The sequence below is a fragment of the Perca flavescens genome, chromosome 2, assembly GCF_004354835.1.
Source record: "Perca flavescens isolate YP-PL-M2 chromosome 2, PFLA_1.0, whole genome shotgun sequence".
Taxonomy (NCBI): domain Eukaryota; kingdom Metazoa; phylum Chordata; class Actinopteri; order Perciformes; family Percidae; genus Perca; species Perca flavescens.
Window position 1 is genome coordinate 18,338,045 of NC_041332.1, and position 20,073 is coordinate 18,358,117.

At 39.2% G+C, this 20,073-nt stretch overlaps 1 protein-coding gene across 1 annotated transcript in view; it reads left to right on the forward strand.

Moving 5' to 3' along the window:
* helz (helicase with zinc finger) overlaps positions 1–20,073 on the forward strand; it is a 65,669-nt gene that overhangs the window by 16,783 nt on the left and 28,813 nt on the right. Inside the window, exons 5-18 of the mRNA XM_028595170.1 lie at positions 1,037–1,093; positions 1,416–1,464; positions 1,767–1,842; positions 3,189–3,387; positions 4,866–4,973; positions 5,169–5,310; positions 5,550–5,705; positions 6,142–6,412; positions 8,489–8,615; positions 8,783–8,995; positions 10,932–11,062; positions 13,817–13,996; positions 15,950–16,051; positions 17,961–18,139. Of these exons, the coding sequence (XP_028450971.1) occupies positions 1,037–1,093; positions 1,416–1,464; positions 1,767–1,842; positions 3,189–3,387; positions 4,866–4,973; positions 5,169–5,310; positions 5,550–5,705; positions 6,142–6,412; positions 8,489–8,615; positions 8,783–8,995; positions 10,932–11,062; positions 13,817–13,996; positions 15,950–16,051; positions 17,961–18,139 (1,990 nt within the window). The remainder of the gene's footprint in view (positions 1–1,036; positions 1,094–1,415; positions 1,465–1,766; positions 1,843–3,188; positions 3,388–4,865; positions 4,974–5,168; positions 5,311–5,549; positions 5,706–6,141; positions 6,413–8,488; positions 8,616–8,782; positions 8,996–10,931; positions 11,063–13,816; positions 13,997–15,949; positions 16,052–17,960; positions 18,140–20,073) is intronic.

Here is a 20,073-nt window from a genome sequence, read left to right on the forward strand (position 1 = left end):
AAACATTTTATGCACGTGTGGACAATCCTGTTTCCAAAGCAGATCTCTCTATATTTGTCACAAAGAAACATTATTCTGACACAGCTTGGGCTCATTATCTTTCCTCCTTTGACTGCACCCCCTTCTTTTTGACACCCACCTTTTCACACTTCTCCCATACTAAGTGTTCCTTCAAACCATCCTCCCTTTCTTTGTTTTTTAATGTCGACCCAGGTGTTGTAGCGCTGTACTCCCATGGATTTTTTAAAAACTTATTTCTCTTTGTTTTCACTCTAAAAGTGGGTTTTCTCATGCACACAAGAACGTTTTTGACAATCAGAAAGGCAACCCTAGAGGATGCAGAAAACTCTTTCTTCTTTTTTGTTTGCCACTACATCTTGGCTCTGTGTGTGGAGTTTAGTTGTCCTGTGGAGTGTCCTGCAAGTGTGTTAGTAGTTTTTTCATAGTGACACTTCATTTAAATTGTCATTTCTTTTTATTTTGAGCTTGTTCTAAACCTATCAAGTGACTCAAATCCGGTACCTGTAAATGGCGTTATAAACCAGACTAGAGAAGCTCTGCTGGGATCTGTTCTGTAAGAGCTGACACAGGTGCTCATTTGAAGTAAGGTCAGTAGTAAATGAAAAATAGGCCCTATTGGAGACTTTTTGTGGCTTAAATGCCTAAGTAAAAAAATCAGAAACAGGACAGCCAGTCAGCTGGAGGAAATCTACCCACAGAAGTGACAAGTTGCAAGTGCAATGTATAAACTGTAAGCACTTCATCTAGATAATGCATGAGGTTAGACATTTTTGTCACTTGTATTCCTTGCTGATTGGAGCTGCAAATATTCACACTTGCATAGTGCAACTTTTAAAATGGATTTAAATGCCTTGCCTGTAGATATCTGGAAATGACATGATACATATGATTATGCCAGGCAACATCTAGCAGCTTATTCCAAAGCAGTGTTTTTTTATAGTTATCATAAAAATGTACTGAAGGCACTGATTGCCGTGTGTTGGTGAAATTAATAATTTTCTACCTTCTTTTACAGAATGGCATTGTCACAAAAGACCTTACCAGATTAAAAATGCTCTTCTCAGAAATAGAGGTAAGTGCTTCTGGTTACAGGGCTGCACACCTTACTGTTGTGCTTTCTTTCCTCTTCGTTCATACCTTTTTTATGCTTGCTGGTTATATAGATGATGGTTTAATGCTTGCAGGCGAGAGTCATAAAGATGACTAATGGCCTGATTCCAACACTAACTTAATGAATTTGTGCTCCTCTGCCTAGCTTGTAGCTGTTGTGGATTTATTACTTATTTGTCTGTAAAGGTCCAACTGCTTGTATCGCTATGTTAGTAGTTCACATAATAGCAATGATCTTTCTGTCCCCATTTCCACCCACCCTGCCCGATCTTTATCTCTGTCAGGCTATAAATAGGGAGATGGCACCAGAGTACACAGATGACCAGGAGGAAGGTGAGCAAATCTGTAGCATGAGTTGTCAATACTTGTTGCAGGGTTGTAAAGTTTGTAAAGCAGTACATCCCTTAACTTGAACAAAAATAAAATATAAATAAAAATGGAGATGTGCTTGGTACCAAAAATTCACATGTATTTAAGTACAGTAGATATTATTAATGTTTAAAATGTCTTTATCCTAGCCATTTGGCGGCTTGGCAGCACATTCTAAACCGGTTACAAGCTGAAGCTCATTTTATGATATTTTTGAAGGCTTTGGCTTAGTGGGATATTGACCACTTGGCTGTGTGTATTTACAGAGGTCCAAGATGGCTGGCAGTTTCGGCCTCCTCCCCGAGGAGTCACCAGCAGTGAGGAGTACACCCTCTGTAAAAGGTAATACACGCTGGTTGGTAATATTCACACGGTGTGAGTCATGAAGAATGTATCATGTATCAAATGATGTCATCTTTGTCAGCCCTACTGAGTTTGCAGGTATGACATATTGTAAATCCACAAGTCAGCTAATGCCTGCATACATTAGGGCTGTAGCAAATGTCATGTCTTTTAAAAAAAAAGAAAAGAAATTAAATCCTTGTGACAAAATCCTCAATTTGAATAAATGGATTCATCATATTCAAGTTTTTTTTTGTTTTTTTTTATTGAATCAATGTGCTCTTTCTTTTGTAATAACTTAAGTAATTTACTATAGTGTTAGAGCCCAAATAGATGTTTTGTTATTGTGGTTAAATTAATGTAATTTATGGTGCTGTTAGATTGCTGCTAGATTCGCATGGCCCGACCTATCTCCACAATGCTGTATCAGTGCTGGAGTATGTATTGGCTACCTTGCTTATCTTTTCAGGGATAGGGTAAAAAAACGCTCTGGCTTGTTTGTATTTCTCTAAACCAATCGTAATTGTCCTAGGCAGCGCTAAGCCCCGGATGCAGCAACGGCGCCCTTGCTAAATAGATAGTGGAAGGGAACGCGCCGGATGTCAGGCTTTATCCCAGCACTGCACATCTGCTAAGCCAAACTAGATTGTTGCTATACTGCCCCGTAAATACAGGTGCCTCCCTTTTGTGTGCAGCAAGCGGGAAAGCAAACTGTGAAAATGTTGTTTTTGAAAGGCTAAATGCCAACCAAGATGGATTGAAACAGAATTTTGTTGTGTTTTTTGTTGAGAATGTTTTCACTAAAGTTTGACTCTTGGACTTTACAACGCTCTGGAGTTATTGGAAACGTTAGCCTCATCTTTCCGAATGAGTGGTTGGACATGCAAAAAAAGAAGCTGCACAGCATTTGAATTTCAGCGTTATAAATAAAGCTTTGAAGCTTCGAACTATTTGGTACAGCCCTAGGAATGTTAGGGCTTTCAGGTCGTGATTGTGTCAAATGCTGTTTTGAAGGATTTTTGGCCATGTTAAAACAAATGTTTTGGATTTAAAACACAGGAGTACAGTTTTGGCATAAAATTGACACTTTTAAAGATGCTTAATATTGGCACAAACTATAATTTATTGATCATTTTTATATATATATATATATATATATATATATATAAAAATAAATAAATGTACATCTTCATATTGCTTATTTTGTCAGTATGAAACAAAGAAATGCACAAATATCTCACACTGGGGAGCTACCAAATGTTTGGTATTCTTACTGATTTTATGATGTAAAACAATTGGCACCTTGTTTTAGCACCAGTTCAGCACACAGTTTGTCTTTGCTGTAGGTACTTGGAGCAGGGCCTGTGTCGGTACGGGGCCCAGTGTACGTCAGCCCACTCTCAGGAGGAGCTGATGGAGTGGCAGAAGCGCTATGCGTCACGCCTCATCCGCCTCAAACAGCAGCAGGAGAGCAAACACTTCACTGAGAACTACATGGAGACCCTGATAGAGAAGTGGATGAATTCCCTCTCCCCAGAGAAAGTGGTGAGTGCTTGCAAACTCAAAAGTGGCTCAATGGATAGAAAACAGACAAAATACCATGCCAAGGCAAGGTTCACTTCCTAGAAAGGCAAACTCAAATACATCTCTATGGTACTGTGATTTTATTAAAAGCCTCTGCAAACTTTCATAACCCCCTCACCTTGGCAGCACCAACAACCTTGTACAACCCAGCAAATAGCTTTTGTTTACACACACACACCCAAACATTGACTACCGTAGCTGAGTTGTAGTTTTTAAATTTACCAGTTATATTCATGTGCTCTCCTATTAGGAAGGTTACACATAGATATACACCCCCTTGTTTTCACTTGTTTGCATATTATCATTTTATAACTTCAAGTAATAAAATACCAGGCTTTTACTTTATCTTGTACCATGGTCTGGGTGAAAACTCAATTCTGATTAGCTGCAGGATGTCCATTTAAAAGTGAAATAGGACACCTATTGACGAGTTCTGGTGAAACTGACTGTTTACTGTTCTGAATAAATTTGCTACGTTAAATGGAAAGAAAATCGAAATATCTTATTTCCAACACTGAGTATAGTCCTTTAGTGCCTCGTCCTCTGAACACTACAGCATGGCGCTAACGCACAAGCTGTAAGTAAGTTACACTTCCCCTCTGAACTGACTTTGTTTCACGGGGATCATCTCTCATCTCCCGTTCACTGTTCAACTCGCTACTTCAGGCTGCGGCCGACAGTACACATGGCATATTGTTTGTCCGTAAAAGTCTTTATTGATTTGGGGACAATTACATGGCTGGACAGCTAGCTTGTCTTGTTGTGTAAACATACTGTCCAATTATACTCACTGATTGTCAACCGTACATAATGTTACTGACTTTGAATCTTGCTAGCGTAACGTTGGCTTTCTGGCTCGCATCCGAGCCAAAAAGTTCTATGAGCTGAGCAGACTAGAAATGTCTCCCGTTGTCAAGCGTTGCAAGTTGTATCTAGGGTCCGTCCTATTTACTGGAGCAGTGAATAACGTTTGCATTGTGTAAGAACCTTATGGGATGGTAATAAATGTTCCAGGTATTGGTCAGACCTTCAGAAGTTACCAGGAAAGTTATTGTTTGAAAAAACTTTAAATTTTGATTGTAAAACGCATTCAAATATAAATGAATGGTCTTAAAAAAAATTCTTTGGCAAGATACCATGGTATAAACGGGTTGATGCCCTTAGAGTTGTCCCTTATAAGGTAATTAATTGACTTTGACAAAGTCAACCGTTCTGGCCTCGCCGTCGTCCATTAATTCCTGATAATGGACACCTCGTCGGGCATTAACCCTTATATATTTGCACAGCAGGAGCAAACTATCCTTTTTGACAGACTACTTCTTGTAAATGATTTCGGAGTACAGTTGCAGTCATATATTCTGTCTAACTGTGTGTGTGTGTGTGTGTGTGTGTGTGTGTGTGTGTGTGTGTGTGTGTGTGTGTGTGTGTGTGTGTCCTAGCTAAGTGACTATTTAGAAGGAGTGAATGTAGAAACCAGCTCCAGCCTCTCTGTTACCGTCACCACCAAAAAATCCTCCCACTCCTGGACCTTCTCCTTCTTGTGCAAGGTAGGATGAAATGTTGAATACCAAGCATCGACATACTCAAATCTTGCCTTTGTCTAACCAGATCATTTCTCAGTACGACACTGAAAGATAAGGCAATATTCTGCACTGCACACCTGCCAGTGCTAATTGGTCCCGATCATCTTTTGATTTATGTGAATGTTCTGATTATCTTCCTATCTCTTTCTCTTTGACTAGCCGGCTAGAAAGTTGTACCGCATCGCGCTGCTCTATGATGCCCACCGACCACACTTCTTCATCACAGGTGTGTCAGCTGGGGACCGGCTTCAAGCCCTCTCCAAAGGCTGCCAAGAGTGGACTCCAGCAGAGGAAACGGGAGGTATGTATTGTTAAGATTAGATACAGATCTCAGACAAGGTGTTTTTTTTGGGTGTTTAGTTATGTATTTTCCCTATCTTGTATTGGTCTGCAGTTTTTGATTTAAAAAGTTTCTGCACTTTTGCAGGCATGTGGCTATTTCAACCTGCGTTGTTCCTTAGTTTGCTTTCATCTCTTTCGTTTTGTCTACAATAGATTGCAAGATAATTGCATTTACACTAAACTTTGTTGTTCTGGCAGTAGCAGCAGACAATGGCCTGGACCACTGTCTCTACAAGGTTGCTGTGGGATTCAGCACAGAAATCTTTGGTACCTTCCGACAGACCGTTGTTTTTGACTTCGGCTCAGAACCTGTGCTGATGCAGCGGATCATGGTGGATGCTGCCTCTATCGAAGGTACGCTAAAAGCAATAAGGTCATTAGAGGTTTTTGAGAAGTGTTGTCAACGTATATAAAATATAAAGGAGTGACACAACTGTTTTAATTTAAAACTATCTATTCAGGAATCCATTGCACTGTGTATCAAAGTGATCACAGTTTTACATCAATGTCAAGTTGTAGATTGTTTTCCAGTCATTTTTGGATAGGTATGCTTTTTTGGATGTTGTAATTTGTAGTGTTTTTTAAATATTTTAAGAAATTGCTTTTTATATAGGTTTATAATAGGTTAAATAAGTACTTACAGCAATAAATGCTGTTAACCACCCTCTTGTCCTTTTAGTCCTTAAGTATGTAAATGTAGTTTTGTTCTGGATGCAGACATAACGCACACTTTGTAGGAACAAATGTTCCCTTTGGGAACAATAAACATCTATCTATCCTTTGTTCCCAGACCTTGAACACCTGATGGCAGCCAGGCAGCAGCTCTTGATCACTGCAAAGCGCTGGGACTCTTCCTGTAAGACCATCGTAGAATTCACTCCTAATGAAACGATGGCAGAACTGGAGCGTGGCCTTCTTTCCCGCTATCAGATCCCTCTGTCGGCTGACCAGCTCTTCACCCAGTCAGTCCTGGACAAGACTCTGACCAAAGACAACTACCAGGCCCGACTGCATGACCTGCTCTACATAGAAGAGATTGCACAATATAAGGAAGTTAGCAAGTGAGTATACAAGTTGCCATGGTTTCTTCTTACTCGGATAGTAAAATAGATTTTCCGTAACTGTACATAATGAAGCCTGAATGACACTGATTGATACGTGAGAGATTAAAAACATCTACAAACAATATATCAGCAAATTCTTAACATAAAATCTAACTACATATAAACTTGTATATCTGTGATAAGTCAGTGCTCAGGCTCTAAGGCATTTGGCAAAAAGTATCAGTTTGGAATGCCTTAAATAATTCAAGCCAAGGCATTTGCAAGCTATGTGTTATTGTTTCAGTTAAATGACAAAAGTTTAATGCAGACTAAAATTAGTATGAATTTGCTGTGCACTGCTAAAAATGAGTTGATAATAGTGTAGAGTCAGTGATATTAAATGTTATCAAGTAGGTAAGCGTACCAGATCCTAATTCTCCACTGATGGAAACATCTACAGGACTTAATTATTCCAGCCCTAGCAAAGTATGTCAGTATATTTTTATTTGATAAACAAATTAGAATGTTGTAAACAAAAAAGAAAGAAAAAACCAAAAGGATGTTTCTAAACCAAAGCAGTAAACTGTAAAATCCTTAGTTGCAACACCAATACATGATAATTCTGTAATGACAGAATTGTAAGCGTGTACATTCACATCTGATGCGTCCTATTTATGGTGCTAATTTAAAACCATAGCCGTGCTGCATTGACAGCAAGAACTAATGCAAGCTACCGACATTTAATTTAACCTTCACATTTGAATGTAAGTGTAAAAATAAAAATATGATATAGCAAATGCCATACCAATAGGGACCTTGTCTGAGGTTGAGTGGTATATTTTGTTATGAGATGTCAACCCACCACAAGGTGTCAGGCTCGACCTTCGTGTGTGTGTGTGTGTGTGTGTGTGTGTCTCTCTGTCTGTGTGTCATTGGGGGGGGGGTTGTATGCTAATTACAGGTGAAATTTCAGTAAATGCTTAATTCCACATTCAGTGATATGAGTACAGTGGACTCTCCCCCTACACAAATGTCTCTGCCTTCCTCTTTGCTCTTAATTTATTCGTGAACACTGATGCAAAACCATAACAAAAACCTCAAATGTCCCTTTGGTTGTTTAACACCACTGGTTTGCAAATACAGAATGGGTTATCTTATCTGCGCATGTCAATCATCCATCAGCGTTCATCGCCAATATTACTTCCTATTTCATCACTTCAAATCCAGCAGAGACCAGAGATGCAATCTAATACAATCTGAAACTGAAAGAACCCAAAAGTCCTTCAGTTTCCCCCTCAATGTGTGCATGGATATGCTTTGTGCCAATGCTTGTTTTTCTTCGAAGGACTGACTCAAAAATAATTAAGCTCCTTTTTAGGTTCCTCACTAACAAGGTTTTATTTAGGTGACCTTACATTGTAAAGAGTTTCTAAGGCTTTTACAAAATGACAGTAAATATGATTTTTGTGTGTGATTGGCATTGGCGTATGCACAATGTGATGACAGGCTTCAAAGTGATCATCTTTCTCACCATCACCACTCTGTGCTCACTATAACCGTGCATAGCTGTTTTTAAGTTGTATGCTGCAAATATTAGTAAATGGTGTGAAGGTCATTATGGCAACACTGTGGTGAATCAAAGTTTAGAGACTGTTCAAATGTCGGAGGCCTGCATGCATGATGAACTTGGAAATGTGGTAGGACTAAGAAGAAACAGTCATTTTCAGTTGGCAAGCAGGGTTTTCGCCACTTTGTTCCACTAACTTGTTGGGTTAATAGTCGAGACGAGGTTTTCTTAAGAGAAAATGTATAATACTGGCAAGAGTGTGACTATACAGCAACCTATGTATAAATATGTAGCAAAAGGTTGAATTTCCAGAAAGCAGAACAATACCAGGGTATAAATGCATGCACGAAAGGAAGGATACACATGCGCCTCAGTCACAGGAGAACATATTGTTACATTGGTATAAGATTGTCATTAACATTCCACAAAACAATATTGTGATTTCGACAAATTTTTTTACATTGATTTAGAAGCTAAAGCTAGAGGTCTGAAATGGCATAACCAAATGTCCATGTTTGTCCCCCCAGGTTTAACATCAAAGTGAATCTCCAGCTGGTCACCAGCTTCATGCTGACGGGCATTTCTGTTGGAGCCAAGTATGCCCAGAATGGACAGCTCTTTGCACGCTTCAAACTCACTGAAACACTTTCTGAGGTAACTGGATTGGTTGATTTTGTAATTGCAACAAACTTGCAATAAACAACATTGGTTTCTGCCTTTTCACTATTAAGTACTGTAGCTACTTATTTGTGGCACTTAGAGACCCAAGGTGTCAGCTAGCTAGCTAGTTCTCCTGACTAGTTTATTTTTCCTTACCTCAGGACACATTGGCTGGACGGCTAGTGATGACCAAGGTAAATTCAGTTCTGCTGCTGCCATTTGGCCGTGAGGGGGTCAGCAGCCACCCGCCTCCTGGGGTCAAAGAGCGTGTTTACGAAGCTGTGATCGAGGAGAAGACCAAGGATTACATCTTCCTAAGAATCTGCAAGGACTGCTGTGAGGAGCTGGGGCTGCTACCTGACAGAGAATTACAGGTATGATTCGCACCAAGGGAAAAGTAGACACTTCTGTGCTTAAGCACGAGGCATCCCTATCCTGCTGTCACAACCATATATTAAATAGGAGTGTTGGAGTGACCGCAGTGGAAAGGGCAGGTGAATGATCTCTTAACACATGCAATGTTTTTGTACTAAGACATTTTAGTTAGCATCCATTTCAGGATTCCCTCCACCCTGATGCTTTGGCCTCGAAAAAAAAGTTTGAGGGTTACGGTTTCACATATTGATTAGCATTTTAACAAAAGGTTGCAGGACAGAGGTGGACCATCTTTCCAGGAAAACCTTTGTGTTCTTGTGTGTCTGTGTAAGCTTTGACTGCACTGTTATGTGTCAGGTTCTCTGTTTCTGAGGAATTTCTCTTCATTGAATGACTCTACCTTCGGCAGCTTGATATGTTTCTTGCCTTCTGCAGAACGTCACCAGATGAAGCAAGTGGTTGTGTTAACAGTTATCAAAACAACCCTTATCCCATCACTGTGGGAGCGCAATGTTCGTATTCGTCTGCATACGCTGATTCTGCCTGCTTACGTGATGCAATTTCATTTCCCTATCTCACCTCTGTGGGTTCTCAGAATATTTCACACTGCCTTGATGTTTCATGCTCTTCTAACTTTGGCATATCTCAGACTTTTCTGCCCTTGTATTCATTGTTTCTCACTTTCTTGCTTTGTCTTTTCTCCCCACTTTTGCTACTTAATGTTAAAGTTTTTATCTTGTGTATTTGTTATTTTCTCCTTCTGATTTTCAAACGTCTATCCTAAAGACATTGCATACTTTACAGTATAGCTGTATGGAGCCAGTATCTGTTAGCATGATGACGAGGCCCTCCAGCAGTGGAAACAAAATCTTAGTGATTACATAAAACTGGTTCAAGCAAAGGGATTAAATAGAAATGTAGGCTCCCCAAGACATCAAGGTAAAAATAGACAACTGTTCAGCTGTGCCATGGTCAGTACTAACTAAACATGGCACACAATTGTGCAACCAACACTTTGGTGGGGTTGTTGCAGGTGTTATCGTCCTGCCCAGTCTCCCAGTCCCTCTCACTGGGAAGAATCTCCATTTTATGATGTCGATACTCCCATGATTCACTTTGTGGATGATGTTGGTCAATAGCACCTGAAGCACATGAAAGCACCTAGTTTTTGCAGAATTTGACAATTTTGTAGATGCACTTTGATTTCTGCGATATTGACAAGTGGACAGAGACTGAGATGTGTGTCTTTTTAACTCATGTCTACACAATTAAATTTGCTTAAGTTGAGCTTCATTCAAGATCTAGAGAGAGGTCTAAAAAATAAAAATGAGATTCATCAAAACTTGATTTAGCTGTAGAGTGGCTGGCAATATTGTCTTGATGGGTTTGGTGGCAATAAAAAGTATTTATTGGAGTGCTGTCCTAATTGCCTTTTTATATATTGTTTTGTGTAGAACATAATTTAATTTGAGCAATTGTACTTATAAATATTTTTAAACTATTTATAGATACAATGCACACATTGCATATATTTCTTTTGTTATGTTTAATAAATGTGGGTTCTGTATAACAGTGGTTCCTAACCTTTTTGGTCTGTACACCCACAGCCCTGTCAGATGGACTCACGTACCCCTTCATCAATTCTCAATGTGTTCCAAATGTATAACACTATTGATAAGTGGATATTGTTCATTTTATCATCCAAATGAACTGTCAATATTTAGGTTAGGATGGTTAGCAATCAAAACCAAAACTGAATGATTTCCATTTTATCCAAAATTAGCCAACCCTAACAAGAACTGTTTTGATTGAAATATTTGATTAAATTACAATGTTTTGCTCATAACATAGTACCCTTGGCATGTAGATGGATATAGGAGAGTGGGCTGATTGCATAGACTGCTTAGTAAACTCTTGGTATTGCCTCTGTGTCAGGTGGAGCTCCAGTTCCAGCTGAACAGACTGCCACTCTGTGAGATGCACTATGCCCTGGATCGCATCAAAGAAAATAACATCCTTTTCCCTGACATTGGCCTTGTCCCCACCATCCCTTGGAGCCCTAACAGGTGTGTATTTCACCATGAACACAATCGCACATGTTTCAATGTTGAGGGCTGATTCATAAATTAGTTGTACATTAAAGGCAGCCTTCAGTATTTTATTCTGATTATGGTTTCCACCTCCTGCGGGCATGGTGTCTCACTCCATTGAGTCAATGGGAACTCTGGTATACATTACTGCCTTGGAATGGAGGGAAATGCCATATCAATAAATAGATGAATAAAGTTGGACTTTACACACATGGCAGAGTTTCCTGTTGATGTGTGGAAGAGGGAACCTTCTTTCATATTGCAGATGAACAGTGAAGACTTCACTAAATATTAGAAATCGGCCAATCAACAACTTCCCTTCATATTATTTTAAATGTGAGGGAAGATGTTTGCACACAGCATGTACACACATTCATGCATTGGAAATACTGCTAATCCTAAACGGTTACTAAAGAAAAATTCCTTTAATACCTGCACATCACATTACCTTGACAAATGCCCTGACAAAGGTGACACCACATTGATTCGAGCGTTGACCGAATATCCCTCGCCTTGCTGATTTGGTGGCCATTCTAAAAATGCTGGCAGCTCCTTGCAGCTTTAGTTATCTGACTCTGAAGTGGGACAGGTGAGGGGAGGCAGGCAGTAATCTTAATTGACTAAATCCATAAATAATCCCCTGTGATTTTCAAGGCTGCTGCTTTTTCTAGTCTCTATAATATGATTGATGTAGACTGTTGTTTTAATTGGAATTTGGATAAGTGAGGGTGTTTTACTAAATGTTGGATAAGGAGTGAATTTAGCTGATGTTTAAGTGCACAGTTTTCACAGTTTCTTTATGGGGGTGTTAGAATTTTAACATCAGACGTGGTGGTGCCGTAAAGGGTTATGTTTTAATATAAAGACACACTTTGGCACTTCAACCATGAAGTGTATATAGTGGATAAAAGCATTGCATCTTGGTTTGTGGTTGTTCCCTACCATCTCAATGTCTTCGCATCTTAATGGTCATTTTATAACTGATGGGCACACACGACAAATCAAAGGTAGAGCAGTGACTGTTTTCTAAATATCAGTGAGTGGCCATATTGTCTATTCCTATCCACATCTTTCACCTTAGTAATTAAGAAAATGACATTTAGACCTAAGCAGTGTGGAGTTTACTGATGTAATGTTGATACTAATGGACTATTTTCTCAATTCAGAGAAACAATACAACCCTACATATGTTTAATGGTCATTTGGTGCTATGATTAAAAGTTTTGTAAACTTTTGCATAAAAAAGGACAAGGCAAGATGGGCATCAGATAGCCATTTTAAATTATACCTAGTGCCTTGTTTTGACCAATAACAGTGTTAGATTTGGCAAGTGTATAGTAGCTTAGTAGCAACACATTTTATTTCATCAATAAGTAACCTGTATGGTGGCAAAATGTGTAAATAGGCTTACAGTTTCAATCAGTCATTATTAAAAAATATCAATCGCACTTCATTCACTTTTTGTATTCATAACCTTAATAAGCCAGATGTGTTCTAATTAGTTATGTTAAGGTAAGGGCAAATGACAAACACCTGGGTGTTAGATTCTTCACCAGAACTATCAGCTTGCAGTAGTGTCTCTGCTTTACATCTTGTTTTCTTAGTTTTGATGCAGTATATTATACTATACTATAATACACACACCCACACACACACACACACACACACACACACACACACACACACACACACACACACACACACACACACACACACACACACACACACAATGAGATATCTCTGAGCCCCCAAACTATGTTGCAGTTGGAGCCTCAGCTATAGGGATGTTGAATTATTTAATGCTGTAATTGTCAAACTTAATTAAGTCTTCTGTGTAATACAATGACAAAAAAATCATGTATGTTATGGAATGCAAAGTAATGTTTCCACAAATGTAAAAGAGACCCTCAAAGTACGAGCTGCAATAGGTAGGCACAGCTTATTTGTCTATATTCTGAGAAGTGTACGTTTCCTTTATTTATGCGTTTCTGACTTACCAGGCTATAGAGCATAATGTAAACACCTAGGGACTGACTGGGTAGTGACCTTTGTTCAACCTCCATCACTTCTTACCCACTTTCTACCCCCGTTGTTTCCCTCCCTTCAGCCTCTACGCATCTTTGATTTTTCCCTCTATGCTGTTACATCCACTCACATCTAATTCCCAGACACCCCACCTTCTCCCTGGTGACACAATCTTAGTTTTCATTTTGAGTCTGTATGTGTGTGGATTAGGGCTGGGCGATATGGAGAAAATCAAATATCACAATATTTTTGAATACCTCTATTGATACCGCAACGATATTTTAGTGTTGACTATTGGTGCTTTAACAAAATATTTACACAGTGAGATTTTTGATAAATAATCATCAGTAATGTGGATATAATGACTTGGTGGGTAAATAATAGAATAGTTACAACAGTCTGGTGTGTTCAGAAAATGACATCACTTTACTGTTATGCAGCCTTTAAAACCAGGAGAAGACAACACTCATGCCATATCACGATATCCAAAATCTAAGACTATATCTAGTCTCATATCACGATATCGATATAATATTGATAAATTGCCCAGCTCTAGTGTGCATACATTTCCTGCTATTCTGCAATCATTTTTCTTTCTCACTTTATCTCTGTCCTACTGAGGTTGATCCCCCTAATTCTGTAAGTTAATTAAAAGTTAATGTAATGATTCCTCTAATAATCCTCCCATCTTCCCTCCGCCCTCAGGCAGTGGGACGAGCAGCTGGATCCCCGTCTGAATGCCAAGCAGAAAGAGGCCATCCTGGCCATCACCACACCCGTCACTATTCCCCTGCCCCCAATCCTCATCATTGGGCCCTACGGCACCGGCAAGACCTTCACCCTGGCACAGGCTGTCAAGCACATCCTCCGCCAGGACCAAAGCAGGTCTGTTTGGTTTTTGGTTTCAACATCTTCTGCATCGTTTTTGGCCTCTGTTTGTAACAAGCAGGAAATATGCACTTCCTTTACAATTCCTTACCTGTGTTTTAAACCCTAAACCTCCATTCTCTCTGTCTCCCAACATATAATTATTTATCTGCTTAATTTTTTATAAAACTTGACAATACTTATATTGAATATATACTTATAATGAAGGTAGTCTTAGATGTTGGCCAATACAGTAATGTATTTGTAATTCTATTTGTATAAAGCAAATCCCTGTCATAATAATGTTGCTTTCTGAATTGCTTTTGGGATTGTTTGTTGGTTTATTCTTCAGAAATTACATGTTTGCACTGATATCTGGGAGCACTGTCCCCTTTCATTCCAGTGCTTGAAAGGGTGTAAAGATGGAAAGAAATGTGTGCATGCCTGTTTAAAATTGTCATCATTCTTAAAAGCTTCAGATGGCAAGGGAGGTCAGTCAGAAGGTGTGATTGATCTGGCAGACGTTGCTGGGCTGTGCAGTGGCCTCTGTTTTAGCTTCAGGGCAGTGGCAGCCTTGGGTTTGCCATTAAAAGTTCAAGAAAACACTGTGTCAAGCTTGTGTGTGTGTGTGTGTGTGTGTGTGTGTGTGTGTGTGTGTGTGTGTGTGTGTGGTGTGTGTGTACTATGTGGGCGTGCATACTTAGGAGTGTGCATGTGTCATCACTCGAGGACAAAGAGTGCTGGTCATTTGGATGAATTTGTGTCATTTGTGGTCGATGCACACGGTTAGTTTGATTATCAACGCATTTCCTTGGGCCGGAATGCATTTTCATGCAAACCCTAATCTGATCAATCAAGTTATGTTACTTCAGTGGGCCACACAGTGTTGCGTAACAATAAAACATTGCAAGATTTTGTTCCATTATTATTTTTCATCATTAGTTAGCTCTCATGTGTATTGATACCTACAGGAAATGCTGTAATTTAACGTGTTAGAAGCAAAGCAATATAGCACAAGCACATTAATAGTTTCCTGGTCTTAATAAATAATTAATGCAATCCCTTGGACAGTGTCTCCTGAACAGAAGCTAACATTTTGTGTGTGAATAAGGGAGACAGGCTTGTATATATGTAATATAAAAGGACAATCCGCGTGTAGCAATGTAATATTCATTCCTCACTTCACTTTGTATACATTTAATATTTTATCTTTTGGATGAATTATAGATATTTTTTAAAAGCGAAGACAAGGGGGAGTGACCCCTGTGGTCGAGTGCTGCCTGCTCATCATACTGTTAAAATGATGAAGACGTTGTATAGATCGTAGTGAAGTGTACCCAATATGTGTTGTTGTAAATGTTCAATGCTCAAAGCTTTTCCTGCATATCTGTCGCTGTGGCGTTTCACCAACGTTTAAATGGGAACCATGAAAGACAGCTTTGCAAAGCTCTCAGTTTTACAAAACTGGCTCTGCTATCCCTCTATCATCGTAATTTATCTTCATGTTGTGGAATAAATATAAAGATGATTTGTGTTTCCTTTACTGCTTGTTATTTTTGTTTTATAGTATGTATTTTAAAGCATGTTGAGCAGCGGAGCATTTTTTGTAAATACGTTTTGGGCAGTCCAATCAAAGATTAATATTTGATTTAAAGCTTTCGGCACAATACAGTGTGTTGCTGGGATAATGGACCTTACCTATCTCACTTGCTTTGTATAGCTTGATGAAAAAAAACTTTTGTATTCCAGTCATACAAATTAAAGGGAACCAGCCCATAAAGGCAGGTTAAAGGGTCAGTTCCCCCCCCCCCCAAGTATTAAAATGTTAATACTTGCCTCTTGTGGTATCTAATCAAGCGGATAGTTTTTATGTTGGATTTATGTTCCATGGTTTTGAGATCTCTACCACTGAGTAGAGCAGAAACTGTGTCGTGCTTTACGTCTGACTTTATTTGTCTTTTGTCTCTACAGGGTCCTGATCTGCACCCACTCCAACAGTGCGGCCGACCTTTACATTAAGGATTACCTTCATCCTTACGTCGAAGCAGGCAATCCGCATGCCAGACCTCTCAGGTATGGAAGCAAACGTACTTAATAAAGATGTAACGCCTACGGGCAGAATCATGCTTTATGTGCTTTGTTTATGTGTGCGTACCTTTTTAACAGTTAAAATATGCAATAGTGCCTTAAAGGAAACTTAAGCTTATGAAGGTATATTTTAACATAGTCAATTTGTTTACATTTGTATGTCCTATTTGCAGGCTGCAGCTCATTAAAATTTTGAGAGGCACTTTGTGTCTTCATGTTTTTCTGGTAGCTGCAGACATTCCAATAGTATATACTGTATTGGCATGAAGACCCTAACTTACCTCCAGTTGACAAAATATAAGCACTTGCCACATCCTGTTAAAATACAGATCACTAGTTGCACAGTTTAGGTCTACAGCCCCCCCAAAGCACACCTTTTGTCTTAGAGTTAAACACATTCATGCCCTAAAGCAGTCATAGTTTGTCTACTGTGTCTACCATTTAAAGCCCCAGATCTGGTCAGTTCTAGGTTTGGGTTTCATCAAATTTTTTCACTCCTTAAAGTATTAAACATCCACCCTAAAATCGTACAATTATTCACTATAAACCTTTTATGATACACCCTTTTGATGTTTTGTTCTCCCTGCAAAATAGTCAATACCTTATAGTTTGCCTTGTGTGGAGTCAAACAGAGAGACATAAAAGATGTTCATGCCAAAATATGTCTTAAAAATTATTTGTAGCCGGTCATTAAACAATTTAGTTGATTTAGGAGTTTCCTCCAAGACTTGTAGTTAGGGCTGGGCACCGAACGTTGATACTTTTATGGCACCGTAAAAGTTTTCCGGTCCTATGAGTATCGAAAAATTATTAATCTTTCGTTGCCAAATTTTGGTTCCAAAAGCGTCTGAACGCTTAAGCGCAAGCTTATCTGTCCTCTCTGCATACTGACAGAGAGCAGAGCTCCGACCGACGCACACACACACACACCTACACCTATATGGAGAGGTGCAGACTGAGTAAACTACGTCGTCGGCTCTGTAGTTTTGTTGAAGTCACAGAGAGTCACAGCAATGCCGATAAAGTGGTTTCAAGTATGGTTACAGTTTTTAAAAACTTCACGCACACAGCGTTTGCTGCGATATGATATTAATGGCGAGCTGAAAGCGGTCGCGGTGCTGTTAACGTTACACTTCCTCTAAGCTCTAGGCAAGCAGGCACAACGGTGGTTTCTCTGCCCTGGTGACTGACTGACAGGCAGAGCTTGTAAGGCAAGGCAACTTTATTAATGTTACTCTGAGTGAGCAGTGTTACCAGAATATTTACATTTTGATAACTGTTTTGATTCACAATTAAGTTGGAAAATAAAAGCTTTGTGTTTAATGTATTTTTGTTGATGTTGAAATGGATTTTAAAACATATGGTATCAAAAAAAGTATCGTTAGGAACCGGTTTTGAAACTGAGGTATCGAAATTGGCACCGGATCGAAAGATTCTGAACGATACCCAGCCCTACTTGAAGTAGGGTAAGCGTTGCATGCTCTTATCTGAAGTGTTGTTCCTTTTTAATTGTAAAGGAAGTGAGGTATGACAGAAACAAAATGGTACTTCTGTTTTATGTTTTATCTGTACTCATAATGAAACATACTTGTATTCACGATGTCAATGTGTGCTATTAACGGGCAATAATACCATGCAGCTACAAGTCCTGTTGCGCTTTTACTGAGTGAAAGTAATTCTGAGAAATGTAGGTAATGGGTAAGTGAAGTGAATTGAATTACCATAACAATGTATGTGAAGCAAAATTAATTTAATTCACAATGCAGGTTTATACACTCAAATAAGATATATGAAGGGGGACAACATCAGACTCACAAAGTAATTGCTCTTGTCCTCCATGAGTTGTATCTCTCTCTCCTGATGTTTCTTCTTTTGTCTCTCGCTCTCTCTCCAGGGTATATTTCAGGAACCGCTGGGTTAAGACGGTTCACCCACTGGTTCAGCAGTACTGTCTCATCTCCAGCACACACATCACTTTCCAGATGCCCACAAGGGAGGACATCCTCAGGCACCGCGTGGTGGTGGTCACCCTCAGCACCTCCCAATACCTCTGCCAGCTTGATTTGGAGCCCGGTGAGTCATATTAGAAGATATGTAGTCATTTCAAGTGTAGTAAGGCTAACCATTGCACTTAGCAACTTTCATTCTCTTTTTCTATAAATATGTCAATTTAAACACATGGTTTTAACAGATTATAACTATATAGCAGCAGTGTAGGAAATAAAAAAATATATATATATATATATATATATATATATATATATATATATATATATATATATATATATATATATATATATATATATATATATATTAGTACCACCACCAGTAATCGCCACCTTGTGCCAACATGAGTAAATAAATATTAGGGTGCGCGCTGCCTAATAATCATGTTTTTTGCCTTTTGCCCTGCGTGCACTTTGCCTCCATTAATTTCAACACTGATAGGCAGCTCAGTGCACTCAGTCTCCTGTTCTTAGGTCATCCCCAGTGACTGTCCTATCATATGTTGGCAGGAGCCCACTATTTAGAGAGAAATGGAACTCATTTAAGTTGTGTAGAAGACATGGCAAACAAACCAGTTTGTCGTTGCAGGCTAACAACCAACTTTAATGTGTCAGCAGAGGGGGCTTTGTCTGTTGCTGGGGAACTGGGCCTGTTTCTAATGTACTTTACATCATTAGCCCTCCTTCCCACGTTTATCTCTCCTGGCATTCGACGGTGATGAAAATCCCCAGAAAACGAGCCAATTGGGAGCCAGAGGGTCTACTTGGTAGCGATAACAAATCCCCCACCCCAAACACAAAGATGCCCCAAAAAAATCTATTATATGTCTGGTTTGTTAATTTTGCTGTGTATTTATGGCCTAGATATGGGATCTGGCATGTGGAAATGTGTGTGGTTTGGTGTGCCTCCATAAGAGTTTTAAATTAAAGACTAATTCCATTTTCAGGAGTGAGACCCATAAATATTATATATATATATATATTTTTTTTTTTTTTTTTTTTCTTGACGAAAGCACAGAAGAGGCGAACCTTATATTCATGAATGAACTTCAGCTGTCTGTTTTTTTAAAGCTGACGATGTCCGGGGGTGACATGCAGTGTAGCTCTGTGTTTGTCTAACATAACTGCTGTTCAGGATCAACTGTATCACTGTAATTTTGCAGTCACTGGACAATAATATAATTATCTATAATGAATGTCACATTTAATTATTATTTCTTAAGCACAAAAAAACTTATATTTGGTAAATAAACCATTCTAGAAACGAAATACTGTAAATGAGTTTATTTGAAGGTAAAGGAGAGACGTGTGTACTTCCAAAGATGATGCTGTATTTTTTCCTTTTTGGAAGATGTATATTTGGGCTCAGGTGAATATTGAGCTGTCTGGAGGCTACTGGATCTTGCAGCCTATTGATAAAGGTTCAAGACTATAGCTCACACTGTGGTCAATAAGGGAATGTTGTTATCTGAAATTAAGTTAATCTCTTAATGGGTTCACATTGTGCTGCAGGCAGCAGAACACTAACCTGACGAGCCAGGTGGTTTGTTACACAGAAGCATTGGAGAAGTTCTCATTGGAAACTGTTTGGAAAAGGGCAGGCATTTTCAAATAATACCTGGCAGGGGATTGGTGGAACCATCTATCTATCATGTCAGCCATTGTTGTTTTGAAACTAACAGTCGCGGCTGTCACACACAGACCTAAACCGCACCCGTAGCTGCCAGTAGCTTCTCAACGGACGCTGATTGGTTTGGTTCACTGCTGTTTAGACAGAAACACTTTTACTTGAAGCCTGACGATGGATTTTCGTGTGATATGCGATCCCGAGATTCTTGCATGATCTCGTGATATCGCAAGAATCCAGTTGCCGTGCAAGGTAACTAGAACGCATCCAAGAACAATGTCCCAATAACCCCAAATAGTTTCCCAACCCTGCTCTAAGCAGTATAATCTTTGACAGAGTTTGACAAATCCTATGAACCTGATATTTCCAAAGCT